This window comes from Megalobrama amblycephala, linkage group LG14, assembly GCF_018812025.1.
Source record: "Megalobrama amblycephala isolate DHTTF-2021 linkage group LG14, ASM1881202v1, whole genome shotgun sequence".
Taxonomy (NCBI): domain Eukaryota; kingdom Metazoa; phylum Chordata; class Actinopteri; order Cypriniformes; family Xenocyprididae; genus Megalobrama; species Megalobrama amblycephala.
The window spans coordinates 4857633-4881884 of NC_063057.1; the positions used below are offsets into that span (position 1 = coordinate 4857633).

The 24252-nt window shown below is 35.7% G+C and overlaps 1 protein-coding gene across 11 annotated transcripts in view; it reads left to right on the plus strand.

Moving 5' to 3' along the window:
* Positions 1-24252, plus strand: part of erc1b (ELKS/RAB6-interacting/CAST family member 1b) — a 236800-nt gene that overhangs the window by 56110 nt on the left and 156438 nt on the right. For 6 of the 11 annotated variants that reach the window (XM_048155762.1, XM_048155763.1, XM_048155764.1 and 3 more), the window contains 3 exons: positions 6882-7019; positions 10989-11129; positions 20239-20379. In XM_048155762.1, coding sequence (XP_048011719.1) covers positions 6882-7019; positions 10989-11129; positions 20239-20379 — 420 coding nt within the window. Of the gene's footprint in view, positions 1-6881; positions 7020-10988; positions 11130-20238; positions 20380-21386; positions 21423-24252 lie in introns of all 11 variants that reach the window. The other 5 variants (XM_048155759.1, XM_048155760.1, XM_048155768.1 and 2 more) reach the window with 1 other exon arrangement.

Below are 24252 nucleotides of genomic sequence, written 5' to 3' on the forward strand. Positions count from 1 at the left end.
CTGCTTTCCACTTAATTGGGGGAAAGAAGTTCTACAGAAGTTTCTAATTAATCGACACTTCCTCCTCCTCCTTCACCTCCCCCCTTCTCTCACCCCGTTTCTCAGACTTTTCAATTTCAAAGTACTTTATTAACATGCTTGTTTTATACATTATAAAAATGCAAATAAAATTAAAATAAAATTAATACCAATACTGTACTTTGAAATTTGATTTAATATATTTTGTTATTGCAATAATGGGCCTCTTATTTTTTATTAAATCTATACATTTTATATTTTATATTTATTATGTGTAATTTAATTATGCATTTAAATGAATTAATATTGTACAAAATACAAATAAAGATTTAATTTTTTTGTGAAATATTATTGCCATTTAAAATAATAATTTTCTATTTGAATATATTTTAAAATGTAATTTATTCCTGTGATGCCAAAACTGAATTTTCAGCATCATTACTCCAGTCTTCAGTGTCACATGATCCTTCAGATCTTATTATTTTAATATTTAATATTTTTTTTGTGGAAACAGTGAGACATTTTTTAAGAATTTTTTGATAAATAGAAAGTTCAAAAGAATAGCATTTGAAATAGAAATATTTTGTAACATTATAAATGTCTTTAGTGTCACTTTTGATCAATTTCTTGTTCCCTTCCTGAATAAAGGTATTAATTTCTGTCCAATCAATCAATCAATCAATCAATCAATCAATCAATCAATCAATCAATCCTGTCCAGAAACTTTTGAATGGCATTGTTCATGTCTAGAAAAACAAACAAACCAGGTAACAGTAATTGCTATAAACATAATAATTATTTTAAATAATAATTTTTCCTTTTGGTTTTAGCTTTGATATTTGAAGCAGTAGTGCTTCTATAAAGAGAAAAAGTGCTTCTATAAACTGAAAAGATTTTAGCATGCTAATAGTGTACTAGCAGTGCAACAGTAAAACTCTCTGATAAATTACTGTACGTCTCTAAATTCATGCCCTTTAAAGAGCGTCAACTACAACCAGTAAAGCTCCGACCAGCTTGAGCATGTGCATAATTCCAAATACATGTGTCCGTTGCAATTTACTATTTAAACCTAATGAGACGCAGTTACACACTGGAATTTTCCTCCTGCTGTCACTTTGTATCAAACCAGTGCAGCTGAAGTCATGTGATCCATAACTAGTCGGCACAGACCTGGCACATCGACTAGTGCCAGTACTAATCGGCTAGTTCAGTGCCACCCCTAACATATGGTGATCAAAGCCGGAATATGAATTTTGACAATTTTGAAAAATTAAGGAAAATCTATTTCTGTGTGTGGGAGTTTGAAGACACAAAGACTGGCGTCATGCCACTTACCTGTCAGGTCTCACCCACTCAGGTGCCAAACTCCTGACACACATTTGCATTACTGAGCAGCGTGTGTGTTCGACACCACCCATTCCGTTTCAACAAACCTCTCATAAATGACATTCACGTGTATGTCGCGAAATAGATCCTGACAGGTGGATCAAGAACCCAACGCAAATTGGCTACTTGTTTATTTTTTTAAATAAATCAATGAGCTTAAATATGATTTGAGCAAAAAAGAGTGCTACTAGAAATCTAGGAAATTGTGAAAAGGGTCCGTTGCGCTGAAAAAAAAAAAATTAGTGTTGGATTTACTTTGAAATCATTTACTTTTGAATTGCTATTAAAGGGGTCATCGATTAACGGTTATTGATATAGGTCAACATTTTCATATCGGTGCATCCCTACAGATGTGTGTTCAGTTTCTGACATGCTTCACATGCTTGAGTCTGCTGACAACAGGACAAATGGAAGAATGAAAGATTGTTCGCTTTGACGCGTCCAGTTTAAAAGGCTCGTTTAGTGTGATCTAGAGTTTGCAAAGAAACTTTTAATGAAAGATGAAGCAGCCAACTGTATTAGATCTGACAGCAGCTGCATCACAAACATAAGTAAATGATTTCATAATGCTCTGCATTTGCCTGTAAATGACAGTTTTATATGGATAATGTTTTCAGAACACTTACTCGCATGCAAAAGCGAGTGGGCGTTGATACTGTTTCTTATGCAGTGACTCTAGCCAATCATAACAGTGGCCATTTACTGACAAGCCTTAGGGCTCGTTCACACAGAACACATTTTTGTGTCTAAAAAAAAAAGCGAGGAATGGTTTTTAAAAAAGCGCAGCGCAGCGCCGAAAGTGAGGGTTACTACTGTAAACAGAAGCTCTCAACACTTGCCCCGCCTCCAAGTTCTTCTGATTGGTCCACTGTTTTGGAATTGACATTGATGAGTGGTGCTGCATGCAAAAGTTGAAATTCTTTGACATGGCGTCTTGTGTTTTAACGGTAATACACATCCATCTAGCGTGTTCACATCGAAAAACAATGGAAAAGTAGCGCATTGGAATAGAAAAACGCGTTATGTGTGAACGGCCACTTAAAGGAGCCGCACAGACAGAGGATCAGTATGACGGTGGAAAATTATTGTGGAAAAATCGTTCTGAAAGCGATTCCAACTATATCGTTTCTCTGTGACGTTATCATTACAGTTGTGGTATTGTGGTATGCATACAGTTTAGTCCTCATTATGCAGAAATATTCCACCTCGGAACGGTGTGTTTGACCAATCAGAATCAAGTATTCCAGAGAGCCGTGTAATAATAAGCACAAAAAAATGTATTGCAAACACTTTCTCTTATACATAGTCGCTTCTCAACGCCCATCTGCCGAAAGTCTGCAGAAAAGATCTCCCCTCCCGTCGCTCCACTCTGTGGGTTTGACATGTTGTTTTGTTCGGCTTGCACATTGCATACAATTCTGATGCAACCCGCTGTAAACGCTCAAATCTTTTCACTCTGTGCGTGTGTGTGCCCGCGCATGTTGTCTTGTTGTGTGTCGTGTGCCTCTCTGTCTGTTTCCAGAGCTCACACCACACTGACAAGCAGCGGATCACTAAGTGAAACAAAACACTCTTTAATAATTCAGACGCCCCCCTCTCTCTCACTCTCCCTCTCTCACACACACACACAAATCCCTTTAAGTCTCCATGCGTTTGGATCTCTGTGACGGGAGGCTGCTCTTTTTGTCTTGTCTTTTATCCGCTCACACACTCTCGGATGAAACCAGAAACGAGGCAGAGAAGCGTGCGTGTGTGTGTGTGTCCATCTACAGTACATTCAGACCGTTCTTCACTCCGTTTTAGTTAGCAGGTCGTCCAATTCCGGATTAAACCTGCTCCCAGAATCCCAACATGGACTTTCTCTCCTTTAATAGGCTCCTATTTGAACGTAATCATCATTTGGCTTGACATGGATCCCCCCTAATCTAGATCTTCCCTCCATGAGGAAGATGAAGGCATTTTTCCTCCATTAGCCTGAGACAGGATTGCAGTTTTCTACTCAATGCTCTGATTGTTTTCCAAAATATAATTGCAGTTATCATATGACTCTGCACATGCATAATATGAGCGCTATGAAATATTCATGAGCGTATAGTGTGCGCCGGCCGAAGCTGTACGGGGTAACCCGAGACTCTGGGGGGTGTTGGGTAATGGGGCAGAGGAGCGTAATCAGGTTGTGTTACACCGCAGACAATATTAAAGGGAAGAGACTTCTGAAGTGTGTGTGATGGGTTCAGACATTTGAATGCGTGTGTCGTCGGACAGGTGGAGCTGTCAGGTGCGTGTTTGATTAATGAGGGGCTGGAGATGTTTAATTGTGCGTATTGGACATGCATGTGCACACACTTCTCCTGTTATGTCTTCCACAAAAAAATCTGCCACAGTTCCACTTGACTTTACAAATCAGCACGACCTATTTTTTTTCCCCACTCAACTTTTCGCTTAAAACTATCTGAGACTAACCCCGACATCTGTCCAAACATGTCTGAAATTATTTAAAACAACACACCCTGCCGTACTTTTTATTATTCGAGCAACAACTGTAGTTTTTTTTGAACCAGGGCAAATTCATTATAGGGTTTCTTCTCACTTTTCCCCTCTGCCTACATTTGTTATCCTTGTAATCGCTTTTGCCAAAACATTCACCCTTTTAATTAAATTCATAAGTCGACACAGCTTTATCTCTCTCAGTGGTCTGGTTTGAAAAACCAGATTACGCTGCTGTCAGTTTTCTCTTGCTCCTTTCCGGGAACTGAATAAAAAAGGGTTCTGCTTCTAAATCATTAAGGCACTTAGAGACTGGAAATTGCGCGAAAACAAACTACTAAGGGAGAAAAGATGTGAGAGATTTTTGCTATGTTAATTTAGTTTGATTTATAGGAACGTTATTTATTAATAATGATTAAACGCACACACACACACTGGGTAGTAACTGATTACATGTAATCTGTATTATGTAATCAGATTCCAAAAATGAAGTACTTGTAATTCGATTATATTATGTTTTAAAGGATTGGTTCACTTCAGAATAAAAATTTCCTGATAATTTACTCACCCCCATGTCATCCAAGATGTTTTTGTCTTTCTTTCTTCAGCCGAAAAGAAATTAAGTTTTTTTTTTTTTTTAGGAAAACATTCCAGACATCCAAATGTCAGTTTCAGTGCAGCTTCAAAGTGCTCTACACGATCCCAGACGAGGAATAAGGGTCTTATCTAGCTAAACGTTCAGTCATTTTCCAAAAAAAATAAAAATACGATATTAACAATATTATAAAATAAAAATTAAGATTTTAACCAAAAATGCTCATCTTGCACTGCTCTGATGTATTTTTACATCAATATGGTACACGATTATCCTATTCAAATCATTGTGATAAATGAGTTAGGTCAAAGTAATCTAAAAGTAATCAAAAAGTAATCCAATTATATTACCTTAAATGTGTAATGTAATGGATTACGTTAGCGTTAACTACAATTTTTGTCATGTAACGATGTGTGACTACAATGTATAAGTAATCTACCTTATATGTAGGTATTGTATGTGTGTGTTATTAATTATTGAATTAAAGGGATAGTTCACCCAAAAATGAAAATTTGACAACTGAAGTGATGTTTAGCACTCATTGAAGTATATGCGCGAGACATCACTGCCGTTGTCAGAGCACGATCAGACCTCACTAAGCAAGTGCTGAACGCAGTTGGACATAGTGGTGTATTAGAGGTGAAAAATGATATAAATACTGTTCGGTTTCTCACACAAAGCCGTCATGAGCCACAGGGTTTAATTTGGATTTGTCTGTGCATGTTTATTGACTCTTATAAATTGTTACCATTGACTCACATTATAAGACTGACACACGGCAACGGTTGGAGTTAAAAATCATCATTTGTGTTCTACTCAAGAAACAAAGACACCTACATCTTGAATGCGCTGGGGGTAAGCAGATAAACATCAAATTTTCATTTTTGGGTGAACTATCCCTTTAAAGGTCCCGTTCTTCGTGATCCCATGTTTCAAACTTTAGTTAGTGTGTAATGTTGTTGTTAGAGTATAAATAAAATCTGTAAAATCTACATCGAACGGCCAGTTTGGACTACATCCCTCTACTTCCTTCTTTAATGACGTCACTAAAACAGTTTTTTGACTAACCTCCGCCCACAGGAATACACAAGAGTTGCGTTTGTAGAGTGTGTTTGTCGCCATGTCGTCGAAACGCTGTTATTTTCATCCCGCAGTCCAATCACCGGGTCTGATTCCGGCTCAAATTGATAGGGTAAAATTAAAGACATGTTTACAATAACACTGAGCGCGTGCATCTCCACGTTATGGTAAGAGGCGTGACCTTTCCGGGACCTTTCCGCTAAACTGCTGTCGAATCACAACACAGGAACCGCTGGCACAATCAGAACTCGTTACGTATTTCTGAAGGAGGGACTTCATAGAACAAGGAAGTCATCAGCCTGTTTTTATGACAGTGGAAACAGCGGTATACAGATAAGTAAATTATGTGAAAAATACTGTGTTTTTTTACAAGCGAAACATGAACACATGTTACATTGCACACTATAAACACAATCAAAGCTTCAAAAAACCACGAAAAATGGGACCTTTAAGAATAATGATTTTTTTTTTTTACATTTTTATAATAATATATAAGATTTTTTAAATAAGATTTTTAATGTTATAAATAAATTATTTGATTGTAAATATATTTTTTATTTTTTTATGTCATGTCTTATTTTGAGATATATCTCTCATTCTCATTGGCTGTGAGGCTGCAGCCATAGCAAGAAAACTTATGTTGCCAACATTTCAGAATATTTGGGTATACGTCTTAAATCAATTACGTTCATATCGAGGACCATATATTTTCTCTTCATCTTGTTCAGCCCAAGAACTTTTAATCTAAACACTCGAGGTAGGCCTGCTGATAAAATGTGTTTTCACAGAGAGCGGCTCTATCAACAGCAGGTTGTTTCAAAGCAGCTAAAAGAAACAAAAACGGCAACTATTTATCAAATCCGTCAGCGTTTAATTGAATGTGAAACGGTGGACAGGAACAGTCAGTCTTTTCATTGAGCTGTCGGGACATGATGAATGGAGCGAAACGTGGAAATGCCCATCTCTCCCATGTCATTCATCAGCTCCGGCGTCACGCACACGCCAGCCGCGCACGCAGATAAGGAAAGTTTATGAAGAGAATTAGTTCTGAATATGCTTCTAATGAGGTCATTATTTATTTTCAGCGGAACAGTGAAAAAAATAGATTGTTTTTAACCGGTCCGTCCCTTCCCCCCGTTCCTAATGTTGCATATGGAATGCTGTAAGTGAAAGTGCTGAAAATAAAGTGAAAAATGGCTTCACTTAGTCTACTCTGAGCTTAAGTGTGAGTAAATGTTGTTTATTGTGCTTTAATAGATATGTCTTCATCTGGATCAGTTCGATGTCGTAAAACTGTCTCTCTCTCTTTGTGCAGATTGAGAACCTGCAGGAGCAGCTGAGGGATAAGGAGAAGCAGATGACCAGTCTAAAGGAGCGCGTCAAATCCCTGCAGGCGGACACTTCAAACACGGACACGGCCCTCACCACGCTGGAGGAGGCCCTGGCTGAGAAGGTGGACACCCACAAACACAGATTCATATACAGCAACCTAAATCCATCAATGTCCTGTTGTTCCCTGTCAGTTTTAGGGTTGTCATACCAAAATTTAGTTCGACATGATTCTCACCCATGACAAGCAACTGTCTGTCAGTTATACACTGCCTGATTGGATTGATGTTACAGATTCTTTTAAAATGCGTTATTTATTACTTTTTATTTATCTTTAATTTTAGTATTAACTGGAACCAAACTGCTGGTTTTGTATTTTTGTCATCCGTAATCAGTTTAGAGCGTTACGGCAGGTGAAGGGTCCGACCAAAAACGATGACTCTGACTATGGAGTGAATAATTATTGTAGCTATAATAATAATAATAATAATAACTGTAAATAATAATTATAATAATTGTAAATAATAATAATAACAATGTCAAATAATAAATAATAAATTAATATACATTATAAATGTTTTATTATTATTAATAATATTTCATATGAATGTATGATCTAATACTATTAGTAAATATATAAATATTACATTGTTGTTGTTGTTATTATTATTATTACAATACATAATAAAGTTTAATATGATTAATATGATCTAATACTAATAGTAAATATTAATATTACATTAGGTTATTTCTTCTGCTTATTAGTAGTAGTATTTTCTAACTGCAATTAATAATTCATATTTAATATTAGTGTAAATGAATATTATTAGTGAATATTTCATATTAAATTCATGTTAAAATATCAGTAATAATAATAATAATAATAATAATAATAATAATAATAATAGTAGTACAAAATTTTGATACTACTAAATACATAATTAAATAAAATAAATAAATAATTAAATTATAAACATTAAATGTGTTATGTTATTAATGTTCATATTTAATATAAATGTATAATCTAATACTATTAGTAAATATTAAATATTACAGACTGCCATATTCATATTGAATAATATGAATAGTGGTAGTACTACTAATAATAAAATTATGATAATAGTACATACAAATAAAAATATAAATAATAAATAAAATTAATAATAAATGCTATTGTTATTAATGCTCTTATTTAATGTATATAATCTAATACTATTATCTAAATATATAAATATTACAGTAAATAATTATTATTTTTGTTGTTGTTGTTCAATATCAATGTATAATGTAATATTATTAGTAAACATTATAGAAGTTGTTTATTATTTTTTTATTAACAGTATTAGTATGTTCTAGTAGTAGTAGTTTAACTTTAATTAATAAATAACATTAATTCATTTTTAATACTGTTTATTATTATTAAATATTATTGCATTATTGCATTTAGTTTAATATTATTAGTAGTAGTAGTAGAGTAGTAGTAGTTCTAATTTAAGTAATTTTTAATTAATATTTAAATTTAAATCCTTTGAATTCATTTTAATTAAATTAAATGTTACAAATTGACTTTTTTTATTATTATTTATAAAATTATAGTTGTCTATTGTTATTAATATTAACTACACTTGTGGATGGTAGTAGCATGCGTTCTCTCCTTCAGAGACATGAGTTCACAGGTGACATATAGACTGCAGCTGCAGCAGAAGGTGTGTGTGTGAGACAGCGGTGAAGATTGCTCTGTCACACAGCCTTATGTAAGGCCTCAGTCATTCTCGCACTACGATTGACCTCCCAGCAAGCGTACGGATCCACGGGTCAATCCCCGTCACTTCTCATCAACTCACATCACATGTGTGATCGTCTCCGCCAACACCTCCTCGTAGTTCTCTGAATGTTTCAGGTCACGAACATCCAGATGACGCAGTTCTCTGAATCAACATATCCCCCACACCCACCCCCTGAACTCCATCTCATTAATATGAATGAAGTAACCCCGGCGGTTATTAGCATTGTCTTATATGTCTGCAGTTTGGCGGCCATCCGCTGTTCTGCGTTTCCCCACTTCATCTCGCTCACATACCCTCACGCGCCGAGGTTTGGGCCTCCCGTTCCTCCCAGCCGTGGGCCGGAAATTAACTTTGTCAGCCATCTGCATATTGAAAAGTAGAGCTCTGGCTCGTTTAGTACTCGAACACAGGCGTACACGTATGCACTTTTGCGCAAACCGTTTCTGTCCTTCCCACACGCGGTTTTCCATTTCACACGCCTCGGATGCACATTCTGAACCCCGGTTGCATCTGGTGCTCAGCATCACAGAGAGAGTTAGCTGGCACAGCGATGAGCGGTCATGCTTAATGTCACAGCTCAGCGAGGATCGGCCAGGAACGTCGGCTCGGGAGAGTGAAATACAGCCTTTGCGGTGAGAAATGCAGCGCAGGCCTTAAAAAGAGCTGTGTTATTATTGTCCGGTTCGGCCGCTCGGTGTGTGAGTTTTGGCCGGCGTGGGTGTGAAAGTGCTGGAGGCTGATGCTCTCCATGATTCCAGCCGTCCTCTTTCACAGGCCATCGACTGCGAATGCGAGGCTGCGCCAAAACACTCTTTCCTCAGACCTCTTATTGTCTCGCATTATTGCTCTGTGTGTCTCTTTTTTCCTCTTTCAGAATTATTAAAGGTGCTTTTTTTTTTTTGCAACGTTATTAAAGTGCGTGTACTGTACAGCATAGTAGCCGCTCACATCAGGTCTGACTCATTTCTACTAAAGTTACTTCCATTTTTTTTTTTTTTTTTTTTTTTTTTTTTTATAAAGAAGACGCGGCCAAATCCTCCAACACCTGGCCAAAGTTGACACATGTGTGAGATTAATGGATCGTACACCGAATGTGTTCATTCAGATATGTTCCACTAGCCGTGCAGAGTTACGCTTAAGTTGGGAATTAAGGAATTGGTGTGCCTGCGCTTTCTAAATTTTGACAGGTGTTGGCCCAACTCTTGTTTTTGGGTAAATATTACACCCCTTACATAAAACTGAATGCACATAACCACAAAATCATTTCCCTTTCTCATGTGCCACTTTTTTCTTTAATCATTTAAAAAGAAAAAATGAATATTATAGTGTTCAACCTGCCATAATACAGAAATCCAACAAGTAAAGTGAAATCTTAAAGGCACAGTATTTATTTACTTATTTACTTACTATTACAATTATATATATATTTTTTAAATATAACTTTTCAAATAATAATAATAATTATAATAATAATAATGGCTTATTACAGTAGATTCAAGTTTATTTATATTAAAAATTATATTAAATAATTTTTAATTTAACTTTTTAAATATTAATAATAATTAATAATAATAGTAGTTTATTGCGCTAGATTCATATTTATTTATTTAGTATTACAATTATATTAAATGAATTTTAATGTAACTTTTTAATAATAATAATAATAATAATAATAATAGTTTATTGCACTAGATTCATGTTTATTTATTTAAAATAAAGTTTAATACATTTAATATATTATATACTAATATATTAGTATATAAATAATTTTTTTTTTTATTTATATCAATAATATATTGTCGATTTCACTATGAATAGGCAGTAGTGTGTGTTAGGTTTTGGTAAATTTGAAAGAGCTGTTATAATTTACTCACTATTATTACTCATGTCATTTCAAATCTTTATAGTGTTATTTTTTTCCCCGTGGATCACAAAAGGGGAATTTTTGAAGGATCTTCAGTCAGCTCTTATCCATATGTCAACAGTTCACAGTTACCATAAAAAAAAAGACGTTTACGCCTTATTCCAAGTCTTCTAAAGCCGTATGACAGCTTCGTATGAGGAACAGGGCGAAATAAGTGAAATTTAACTGTTCACTGATGATCTTGCATCGACTGTCGGACAATTGTATGTCGTGCTCAATGGAAAGCTTACCTGGTTAATATCCTTCAAAGCATCTAATTTTGTGTTCCACAGAAGAAAGTCACATGATTTTGTAGCAACATGAAGTTGAGTAAATGATTCATTTTTCCTCTGCTTCTACATCACACATTTAACATGTCCTCTCTTGTTTGTGATGCTTGTAGGAGCGTATTATTGAGCGTCTGAAGGAACAGAGGGATAGAGACGAGAGAGAGAAGAGCGAAGAACTGGACAGCAACAAGAAAGAGCTCAAAGAGCTGAAAGAGAAAGTCAGCTTACTGCAGGGAGACCTGTCTGATCGCGAGGTGAGCGCTTGTGTTTGTGTGAACTCACAAACTAATGCTTTATTAATGCCAGTATTGTATGAAGTTGCACATTTGATGTATTTTCACAATCTACAGTGTTTTTTTAATGATTACACCTGGTGGACAATGAAATGGGTTAAAAAAACATATCTAGAGAGCGAAATGTTTTGATCTTTGACTCTTTTGACTTGAATCAGTAATCAATATTCATGCCTTTGAAACTACCCAGAACACCCTATCAACAACATAGCAACAATAGATAATGTGTTGTGTTCTTTTAGAGAACCACCTCGTCTACAACATCATTTACTCTGTTTATGACCGTTCAACTACAATGTCATCTTGCAAACATACTTTGAGATTTGTGTAATCTGGTTGCATATTTGTGAACAGAAGTTTGGGTTTGCGGTGTAAACATGAATCGTGGCCTGTATGCTCAGCTAAAATCCACAACTAAATCCTAAACAAAATCAGGACAACTGTAATTAAACTCTTCCAATATGCAAATGCATCAATGTTGTTTAACTATTATTTTATTTTTCTGTGAAATATATGCACATATTTGATGTCTCTGTATTATTAGTAACGTATTGTTCCAAATATAAGACGACCCTGATTATAAGACGACCCCCCCTTTTCATCATGTACCTTTTGGAAAAAGGCTTTTTGAGGACCAAATCTTGTATTTTTATAAAGAAAATGCTTTTATTTTAAAATAATATTGCGTATTTTTCATATTTTAATTTTTGTATTGAACGTATGGTAAATACTGGTAAAATGTACCAATGATCACATTTAAAAATAAACACTTTTTGGGATACCATAAAAATAACCTGTAGCCCCTCTGAATTATATAACAATTAGGCTATCCATCTCATAGTGAAAACCATGTAGCGTACCAAAATTTCATTAACGGTAGAAGTGAAATGTTACGTTACCTTCTTACGTTTTAAAATCATGTATGGGGGAAGTTTGGTCCCATCAGCGAGGCACGCTAACTAGGGCTGGGACAATACATAGATTCTCGATTCACGATACAATGATTTTTGATCAATTCTGATATTTTCTCCCTCTAATCGATTCTGAGCTTAGTTTTAATGGTGCTCTAGGCTAGTTTTTAAACACACACTCAAATGCTCACAAAAAAGAGTGCTGAAGAGTGACTGTGCATTCGCCTGAGTCATGCAAGTGGTTAAATATACTTGCACCTCCACTCAGAATGCTTTTATGATGCAAGATTAATGTAAACACAACCCACTTTAAACACCATTGTAATTCGCTTCAACCTTTTCAAACTTTATGAATGATTATTTTAGGTTTAAGCGGTGTGTGTGTAAAGGAACTGAAAGCAAGCAGAGTACAGGTGTTTCTAAAGCACGTAGTGCGATCTACTGTTAAAAACGAAGCTCGGAATCGATTCGGGAGAGAATCACGATACGTCAGAAAATATCAGAATCGCTCCAAATTCTTTGTATCGCGAAATGACGCTAACATAACAGTCACTCGGATCTAAGACGGTAAGCTTTTCTTTGACTGTTAGCGTTTTTAATCTTTTTGCATTCGCGATCTTCTAACATTACACTGTGACCGTATTTCTTGGCACACTCGTTTTACACGTATTTGGCGCCACCTACTGTTACGGATGTATTATTGATATGTAAAAGTCTAGAACCTGAAAATAAGACTAACCCATTTTTCAAAAATGAAGAAAAAACATTTGGTGTGTCCGGAATTGAATACTTCTCTACTATATAGTATGCAAAAAAACACCAACAGAGTAGTATGTCCGAATACATAGTAGTTGAAAAACAGTAGGCAAAAAGTCCCCGGATGACCTACTGCTTCCGGCGAGATTGTGGAGTGCGCATTTAATGGACACTTTACTATCCCATGAGGCCACGGCAGAGGATTTATGAATGGAAGTGCAGCGACGCTGGTAGGTCACATGATAATAACAACATGGCAGATGTAGTAAGTCCGGATTTCATTCATACTACCCACATTCATACTATATAGAACATACTTTTTTAACTGTGGCGAAGTAAGTTCAAATTCAAATGTAGTATCTACTAAGTACGTGATTTCGGATGCACCGATTGTCTTATATTCAGAACAATGCGTAAATTAAATTTTGCGTTTGTAAAAGCAAGAAATGTTACAAGTTTTTGTTCTTTACAAGCAAACATTACCCACAAACAGCTCAGAGGTGATCGTTCAATTGACATCTTGTGCAATTTTGCATTTATAATGCTATGAGTTCAGATGGTGGTTTCGCATTCATAATGCAGTAATTCTCCATAACGTGTCAGGTGCGGATTACAGAGGTCGATCCCAGATCCCAGACAGCATTAGAAGCAACTTCCTTTAGATTGTGCTATTGGATAAGGTGCTCAGTCAGGCTTGATAGAGACAGACTGATTCCACAGACCATCCACACAACCCCAGAGGAGCTGTAGCAATGAGAACAGACATGCTGGACCCACAGCGTGTGTGTGTGTGTGTGTGTGTGTGTGTGTGTGTGTGTGTGTGTGTGTGTGTGTGTGTGTGTGTACAACAAGAAGATAAATGAAGGATTCTAAATGTGAGGGAAAGGCCCCTCCCAGAGAGCAACTGCTCATTTCTCTTTCTGTCTTCAACTCTGCTCTGTTGTTCAAGTTTTTTTTTTTTTTTTTTTGCCTTCTATCCTTTTTCTCTTTCTTCATTCCTTTTGCACTTTCTTGTATTTTGGCTAGTGTCTATCCAATGGCCTTTACATCAGTATAAAAAAACGAAAGTTTGGTAATCATTTACTCATTCTTATGTCGTTCCAAACTTGTACAACATTATTTCCTTTCGTGGATCACAAAAGGAAAATTAAAAAAAAAAAAAAAAAAAAATGGTATTGGCCTCTGAAGCTTTCTGAAAATTCATAAAGGACATAAATGCACCATAATATTGGTTCATTTCATTATGTTTTGCATGATTTTAAAGCACATTTGCTCAAAATTGTGTCTTGTCTTTTTTTACTTTTTAGTGATTATTTTTATTTTATTTTTTATTTTTCATTTCATTTAAACTGAAAACAATTTCACAAAACTGGTCTGAATTAATGCAAAATTCAAATCACTGACTCAAGTATCCAGTTAAAATTGATAAATGCTCACTAGAATTGGAATAATGACTTCAATTTTGACTTCATATGGCTTCTGAAGATTTGGAATATACACTCTAAGAAATGCTGGGTTAAAAACAACCCAAGTTGGGTTGAAAATGGACAAACCCAGCGATGGGGTTGTTTTAACCCAGCGGTTGGGTTAAATGTTTGCCCAACCTGCTGGGTAGTTTTATTTAAACCAATTATTGTTTAAAAATTGCTATATGGCTAGCTTAAAATGAACCCAAAATAGTTTGGAAATTAAAAACCAGATGCAATTAGAGGCAACAATAATAGACAAAAGGTGAATGTTTATTAATAAGCTTTAATATTTTATTAATATAAATTTAATAGTTTAATAGTTTATTAATATAAATTTATTAATAAGCAATTTAATAAATGTTTGTTTAATAATTATTCATTGAACATTAATAAATGTTAATTTCCAACATACTTTAAGTTAATTTTAATTAAGCAATACAGTAATTTTTAAACAATAGTTGGGTTAAATAAAACTACCCAGCAGGTTGGGCAAACATTTAACCCTACCGCTGAGTTAAAACAACCCAATTGCTGGGTTTGTCCATTTTCAACCCAACTTGGGTTGTTTTTAACCCAGCATTTTTTAGAGTGTAGCGTACAGGTCACACAGACTACTTTATAACTTTTATTGTGCTTATATTTGTCCTTTTTGAATCATGAAAGCTTCAGTTCTTGTAATTGCATGGAAAGAGTGACCAGTACATTATTCAAAAATTCTCCATGTGTTCCATGGAAGAAAAACAGTCATACGGCTCTGGAACGACATGGGTGAGTAAGTGATGACCGAATGTTAAATTTTGGTCGAACTATCCCTCTAATGATGGTGTTCGCTGTGTACACGTACACCAGCTTTCCCACAGCTCTGTGTCTGTGGCTGTTTTATTATTCAGGTTATTCTTGTTTGCTGTGATCTCCACATTCCTCTCCGCTGTCTGCCTCTAGAACATGGGCGATGCACATCCCCACCACTAAACCACTTCCTGTCTCACCCCCGTCGCTTCTTCCTCTCATCGGCATCTTTCCCTTTCCCTTTCCATTTGTCTTTGATTCCAAATGTTCATAGAAATTCTCATGAAATCAAGTCACGTTTCACACCAAAATCAAAATTATAGTTTGCAGAAATAAAATGATGCATATCATTTATAATATGTTTTTAAATTTTTTTTTTAAACGTGCTTTATGGTAAAACACCTTACTGGTCGTAAAAGTGGGCTTAATTTGATTGTAAATATATAATTTTATGTTAATTTCTTTTGATTTTGGGGTGAAATGCGCCCCAGAAATCTTGAGAGATTTCATGAGATCCAGCCCACGCCCGGAGCGTCAGTGTCCTTGGATCACGACTGCTGTCCCGAGCTGCATGCGGCAGCCTCCCATCGCTCAGCATCCTGTTATATCCCTCTCTTTTTTTTTTTTTTTTTTCTTGCATTGTGTTGTTCCTGAGCAGTGACCGCTTCGCTCTGAGCTCTTTCGGCCTCCCCTCCCGCACTCTAATCATAAAGTGTGGAGTCCAGCACATCCCATCATTCCCCTCTCCTGTTTTCTTTACCAACGCGAGAGAACGCGGGGCGGCAGTATGAACATTAAGTGTGTATTTTGGTCCGCGGACTCCAGTCGAGTGTGAAATTGTGGGGCTCTTCGACTGAAAGCGGAAACTGCAGGAAAGGTCTCATGGATGGAGGGCTGCAGTTTTAACAGCGTGCCTGAGACTCGGCTTAAAAAAACAGAGAGCTGATGTACTGCATATGTGCAGAGCCCTGTACATAATAGCACTCAATATTTGTGATATTACTATTGAGATGTAACCTCTACTGTTACACAAAATCGTTCATATTTTATCACATTATTTCTCATAAAACCCTGTGTGCCGTTAAAGGAGCAGTTCATCCAAGGTTGGAGCTTTCCTCCTTCAAAAAAGCAATATGAAAGCACCATAAAAGTATCGTAAAGCGGTCCGTATAACTTATAGCATTATACAGCCCTTCTGAATCCCTATGATTGCTTTGGGTAAGAAACAGACTGAAAATGAAGTTATTTACTGATAATCTTACTCTCCAGTAAGTGAGTCAGTGAGCTGAACTTGAAAACTGGATCTCATTCATGAACAAATCATTTAGACTAGTTTTGTGAACTTGATCAAGAGATTCAATGAAAATATTTGACTCAAAATAATGACTCGTTCATGACAGTGTTAATTTCGTTGACGAATAATTTTCGTCAACGACATTTTTTCACGGACGAAAATGAGACGATGACTAAATAAAAATGCGTTTTGAATGACTAAAACTATGACTAAAATCTACTCTTAATTTTCATCAACGAATAAAAACGAGACGAAAATGAAAGAGAGTGACGATTTGGGAAGATATCCAGTCAGAACTGCTGTCCTGTGTGGAAGATGCGCATATTTGAAATGAGAAGCCTGTTACAGTGCAGACTGCAGACATTTCAGAATAAGAGTCACGGTGTATTTCGGTATGGTTTATAATTTTTTTTTTTTTCCCCTGGTCATTATTATTTTGTTTTAACAATAAACTGTATTTAATTTAATTTCTATTTAATTCATAGTAAACTACTGTATCTTCTGTCACAGGAAGGAAAGACTAAGAACATTATTTGACACATTATTCAATATATTTTACAAGTATAAGGGTTATTATAGTTAACTAAACCTAAAACCTAAGAAATCTTCATTACTTGAAATAAACATTAACTGAAATAAAAAATAAATATATAAAAATGTAAACTTATTTTATTTCATAGTTTCTAAGCTTTAGCTTAACCTGACGTATTAAAATAAACAGAAATAAAAACTTATAGACATTTAAAAGCAAAAACTAAAAGATAAACACAAAAAATTACTAAAACTTTTAACTAAAATTATAATGAAAGCAGAAAAACTAAAAATCAAATCTAATAAATAAAATTTTTAAACGAAAACTATAATAGTACCTCAATGATAAGTGTGTCAATCCCTGAAAAGTACTGAATTTTGCTCTTTTGCGTGTTTTTGCACTTGAACGGTCAAAAACCGTCCGCTTTGGCGAGCAAAGTACAGTTGGGTGAACATAAACAGTATGGGGAATATCAGATGTACCTATATCAGTATTGGATCTGTGTATTGTTAGAGAAATGCTTAATGCATTTAAATTGAACTAAATTAGATTTTAGTCGACTAAATCTACAGTAGAATCTGAAAATCTAAAATCTTATGATATTTAGTCGACTAAAATTAGACTAAAACTTAAACAATTTCCGATGACTAAAATATGACTAAAACTAAATGGCATTTTAGTCAAAAGACTATGACTAAAACTAAATCAAAATTTGCTGTCAAAATTAACACTGGTTCATGAATCAGACAATGCCAATTGCTCTAATGAAATTTCTCATCCAGAACTAATGTATGACCTCAGCAGATGCAGAATATACCGTATGAAACATATGAGCCATATATAAGCTGCAAAGCTTCAATCTACATTTTTTACACCATTACACTGAAGAAAAACAATGATACAACTTTGAAATGCTATGAGGGTGAGTAAAAATTGTAATAAAATGAAACTAAAAGACTTTCAATTTACATGAGCCAATATTTTATTCACAGTAGAACATGGATAACATAACAAATGTTTAAAGGGAGACATTTTACACTTTTATTCACTAAATGAGCTGATTTCAAATTTGATGCCTGCTACAGGTCTCAAAAAAGTTGGCAGGGGGCAACAAATGGCTGAAAAAGCAAGAAATTTTGAAAAGATTCAGCTGGGAGAACATCTAGCAACTAATTAAGTTAATTGATATCAGGTCTGTAACATGATTAGCTATAAAAGGGATGTCTTAGAGAGGCAGAGTCTCTCAAAAGTAAAGATGGGCAAAGGCTTTGCAAATCTCATCATCTACAGTGCATAACATCATCAAAAGAATCAGAGAAACTGGAGAAATCTCTGTGCATAAGGGACAAGGCCGAAGACCTTTATTGGATGCCTTTGATCTTCGGGCGCTCAGGCGACTCACTCATTGGCATGATTGTGTCAGTGACATTACTAAATGGGCCCAGGAATACTTCCAGAAACCACTGTTGGTGTAAACAATCTGGTGTGCCATCTGCAGATGCCAACTAAATCTCAATCATGCAAAAGGAAGCCAGCCTGCAGTCCAGATCTTTCACCTATAGAGAACATTTGGCGCATCGTTAAACGAAAAGTACGTCAAAGGCGACCATGAACTCTTCAGCAGCTGGAAACCTATATCAGGCAAGAATCGGACCAAATTCCAACACCAAAACTCCAGAAATGCATAACCTCAATGCCCAGACTTCTTCAAACTGTTTTGAAAAGAGGAGGAGATGCTACACCATGGTAAACATGCCCCCGTCCCAACTATTTTGAGACCTGTAGCAGGCATCAGTTTTGAAATGAGCTCATTTTGTGCATAAAATTGTAAAATTTCTCAGTTTAAACATTTATGTTATCTATGTTCTATTGTGAATAAAATATTGGCTCATGTGATTTGAAAATCTTTTAGTTTTTTATTAAAATAAAAAAAAGTGTGTGCGTATGTATGTGTATATATATATATATATATATATATATATATATATATATATATATATATATATATATATATATATATATATATATATATATATATATATATATATATATATATATATATAGAGAGAGAGAGAGAGAGAGTAATTGTAATAATATTTCACAGTAATATTGTGAAATATTATTACAATTTAAAATATCTGTTTTCTATTTGAATATATTTCACAAAATTCACATAATTTCACATGATCCTTCAGAAATCATTCTAATATGCTGATCTGCTGCTCAAGAAACATTTAATGTGTACAATTGTACAAAATATTTGTGTACAATTTTTTTTTTCAGGATTATTTGATGAATAGAAAGTTCAAAAGAACAGTGTTTATCTGAAATCTAATCTTTTGTAACATTATAAATGTCTTTACTGCCACTTTTGATTGATTTAATGCATCCTTGCTGAATAAAAGTATTCATTTCTTTCATTTCTTTTCAAAAAAATAAAAATAAAAATTCTTACTGACCTCAAACTTTTGAACGGTAGTGTATAATGCTACAGAAGCTTTGTATTTCAGATAAATGCTGTTCTTTTGAACTTTCTATTCATCAAGGAATCCTGAAAAAAAAGTACACAACTGTTTTCAACATTGAAAATAATCATAAATGTTTATTGAGCAGCAAATCAGCATATTAGAATGATTTCTGAAGGATCATGTGACACTGAAGACTGGAGTAACGATGCTGAAAATTCAGCTTTGCATCACAGGAATAAATTACTTTGTCAAATATATTTAAATAGTACACAGTTATTTTAAATTGTAATAATATTTCACAATATTACTGTTTTTTACTGTATTTTTAATTAAATAAATGTAGCCTTGGTGAGCAGACGAAGCTTCTTTTAAAAACATTAAAAATCTTAGTGGTTCCAAACTTTTGGACTGTACTGTATATATATATAATGTTTTTATTTTTTTTATTTTTTATTTTTTTTTATTAATGTTTCCGAAATCAGGTCCAGTTTATTTGATCCAATGTGATCTGGTTGAACTAAATCCTTTTGATTGCGTGTTTGTACACAAATGTGCGTTTAGAAAAAAAAAAATAAAAAAACTGTCACATGGCAATTTGTCTTGGCTCTTCGTGCTTCCTGCTGTTGAAATTGGCTTGAAATGTCTGGCTTTGGTTCTGATCCACATATTTACATGTGTTTGTGCTCAGGTTGTTTCAGTGCAATCAGGGACTGTGGCATGATGTTAGCAAAGTCTCCTCCTGCTTCTCATTAGCTTTTTCTTCCCCCAAACCTGATCGTCTCCATTCAGAGGTAGATTGTTCAATAAGTGCTCTCTGATTTAACCTTCCTTTCCCTTTCCCTTGCCCTCAGGCCTCTCTGTTGGACCTGAAGGAGCACGCCTCATCCCTGGCCTCCTCTGGACTGAAGAAGGACTCCAAGCTGAAGAGTCTTGAAATCGCTCTTGAGCAGAAGAAAGAGGAATGCACCAAACTTGAGAGTCAGCTCAAGAAGGTGAGCCAGACACTTGGAGGGAATTGAAGCATCACAGCTAGCAAATACAGCAGGTCTCGTCAGCTAAGCAGCCAGGAGCGCGTAACAAGCCATTACGGTGACTGGCACTCCGTTAGCGCTACTCTGACAACACTTAAAACAATGACATTGAGCTGAATGTTTGCTCAAGTGCACTTTACCTGTGAGGTTTTTCTCTGTCGAGTGCTAGAGGGAAGAGATTAGCTCTGTTTCAGACCCTAGTTAGCAGCCTCGCTATCTACAGTCAACAAAGGCCGCCGTCTTCAACGGCAGCATCCTGAATGAATCAGAATATTGTACTTGACTGATTTTAAACACTTCAGCAGAGCAATTATGATAACAGTCACTCAAATACAAGTATGAAAAGACACTCGATAAACATTCAAAGTTGATTGTTAGCGTTTTGCTAAGCTAATATGCACAGAACTTACACATATTGTGTGAATTAGTCTAGTTTTATTTAGAGAGAAGTGTTTTTCTATCAATGCTTTAAAGTAATGATTGAAATTAGCTTATTTATAGAACATGTACACATTGAAAGTTAGCAAATTAGCAATTGGAGGTGAAGTATCATCATTTTGATACCTAAAATGTTGCCTAGCTAGACAGCTCTCTTGATTTTGAAACAGCGCTATGTGTTTCAGAGTGAAGTTCAGCACTGTGTTCATTTACACATTTGCAGCCCATGATAGTGGTTTGTCAGTGTCTCTTATTTACAGTATTTACAAACCACCGTAAGTGATGTTTTGACACCACTTTTACTCCAGCCATGTCTGTCTCCTCATCGCCAATGTGTTTTCATCCCCTCTAATTCTCTCCTGATCTTGTCTCTTTGTCAACTTCTCCTCCTCCTGTTTTTGTAACCAGATCAGAGATTTCTCACGTTTTTCCTAAAAAATATTTCATCATCACTCTCTGTGTATCACCCAATTCTGTTTCTTCCCCAACCTCTCTGTGTTTTTCTTTCTTTCTTTCTTTCTTTCTGAAAGCGCTCTGAGCTCATGTCAGGCCATCCCTTCAATCTTGTAAGTGCATCTTGGTGTGAAAAGCCTCCCTTAGCAGTGCCAGTGTCTCTCTGTGTGTGTGTAACTAATAAATGTGTGAGTGGAGCTTTGCTTGCATGAGCTCGAGGCTTATCTCAAGTTTAGTTTTGTGTGTATGTGAGATAGAGAGGATATGTTAGGGAGCTGGCGGAGTCTCTGAGTGTTCTGAGATTTGCTTGCATGAGATCTTTTCTTATCTAAAGCTTGAGAGTGATGGTCTTGTGTGGTTTGACGTTGCTCCGCAGCGGAGCTTGGATTTAGTGCCGTGTTCGTAAGCTGATATGTGTCGCATTGAGCTGTGTCAGCATGGTGTGCACGTGCCTTTACAAATGCTACATTTAAGTCCGCAATCCTTTTTAGCATTAGTATAGTTTTATTAAAGGGGTTGTTCAACTCAAAAAATGAACATTTGTCACCATTTGCTTGCTATCTTGTTGTTCCAAACCAGGAAGATTTTTTTTAGTTCCTCTTGGAAAAATACAATTAACAATTTTTGAGCATTTGATGTTGATGATAATTATTACCACCACCATTAGTAGTAGTAGTAGTAGTAGTGTTTTTTACCTCCTCAAGCAAAATATCAAACTCTGTTAGCGCTTGGTGTAATTGACATCCTGGTGCTCCAAATATGTGTATGATAATGCTTGAATGAGATTTGAGAGCTATCAAGAGGAAGAGTATGGAAGCTTATTTACGCCACTAAATAAAAATATAAAAAAAAGGTAATTGCGACTTTTTATTTCACAATTCTGACTTTTTCTCGCAATTGTGAGAGTTAACTGTGCAATTAAAAGTTTTAAAGTCAGAATTGCGAGAGTTACAAAGTCAGAATCGGGAGTTAAGTCAGAATTGTGTATTATAAAGTCAATTTTTTCTTTCAATTGCGAGTTTTTATCACACAGTTCTGACTTTATAACTCAAAATTCTGACTTTTTTCTCAGAATTGCGAGATATAAGGTGCGTCCCAATTCGCGTACTTATGCACTATTCTGTGACGTTTTTAAGTATAAATAGTGTGAGTAGTGCGTTCACACAGAAAATTCCAATAAGAAAAAGTGCACTTTAAATACCCAGATGATGCACTAAATTAACGGAAAAAACGAAGTGTGGAATGTTGGACACTTTGTGCACTCGACTGTTGCAGCTTTAATTACGTAGTGGAGGGGAAGGGAGGATCGGACTCTGTTGTTAAATGACAAAATAACCTTAAACAATTCACGCACTACATGGATGAGTGCATAGTGCACAAGTACATAGTGTATAAGTGCATAGTGTATAGTGCGTCATTTTGGACGCAACTATAAACTCAAAATTGCATATTATAAAGTCAGAACTGCGTGATATAAACTCGCAATTGCATCTTAAGTCAAAATGACTTTTTTTTCAAAATTGTGAGTTTATATCTCGCAGTTCTTGGAAAAAGTCAGAAATGCGGGTTTTAAAGTCTGAATTGTGTGATTAGAAATGTCCGATTGGACATTATAATCCTCACATTTGGACATTATAACACGCAGTTTACGAGTTTATATCACGCAATTCTGACTTTATAACTCGCAATTGTGAGTTTATATCTCCTCAATTCTGAGAAAAAAGTCATTTTGCAATTACCTTTTTTTTATTTATTTTTTTATTTCATGGCGGAAACGAGCTTCCATAGAAGAGTGTTCGATTTTCAATGAATAACTTTTTCAGTCAGTCTGTCCTTTACATTTTAGAAGTCTTGACATACAGTGCATGAGTCATATGGACCACTTTTATGGTGCTTTTATTGTTTAGTTTTGGAGCTTGACAGAATGTAGACTAAAATTTGTTGGAAAAGAGCAGCGTGAACACTCTTCAAAATGTCTCCTTTTTGAGTTTTACGAAAGAAAGTCATAAATGTTTGGAACAACATGACTGAGTAAATGATGACAGCTTGAATTTTGAGTTAAATTATTCCTTTAAATATGCATAAGTTTTAATGTTCATAGTCTGTGTGCTTCTGTGCATGTAGGCAATTGTGGTTGTTAGTTTTTCAGACTGCAGTGAAATCTGTGCAAGTACATTTAGTTCTGGACGGTGACGGTGAGCTCTCGTATGAACCGATCACCTTCGTACGCACATTCAGAGCTCTTCGCGTGGCTCAATGAGAAGATCTGGGTCCCATCGTTCGTTCCAAAAGTAATGAAATCTCTGGCAGCGGGTGTGTGTCTGTGTTCACACAGGGTCTCTTATAAAAGCAGTGCAAGTGAAAACCCGCTGACAGCTCGGTGGGCGTCTGCTTTGATTGGATGAGACAGAAAGGGGGCGGAGGACTCGACTGTCCCCGCGTGACCGCCAGGAGTGTACATGGATTAAGGTGTCAGCGAGGCTCACGAAATGAGAACAGACATGCCACCAAGACATCCAACAGTCTACATTACACAAACCGGCCAAGAGTCCCCCAGTGCACTTCCTCAACTACTTCATATGGAAGCACATCAAAACTCTTTTATATCCCCTGCTGCGCACACATGCACATTTATATCATTCAACACCAAGATGTTTTCTTGCAAGAACATTTATAGGTCAAGAAAGTCAGCATAAATGCATAAAAACCACTGCAAATGTGTGCTGTTTTCACACAGCCGCTCTGTTATTTTGATCAGTCAAACAGGCACAGGCACAAACACATTATTAAACAACATTATTAAACCGCATTTCCCACAATCCCCTGTTTAGCGCTGGGACACTGGCTGTTCCTCTGTAAGATGGTGCCGTATGGATTGACCGCTCTGACGTTCCAATACCAACATGCTGCATGGAGCTTACAAACAGACACAGCATCCCTTAC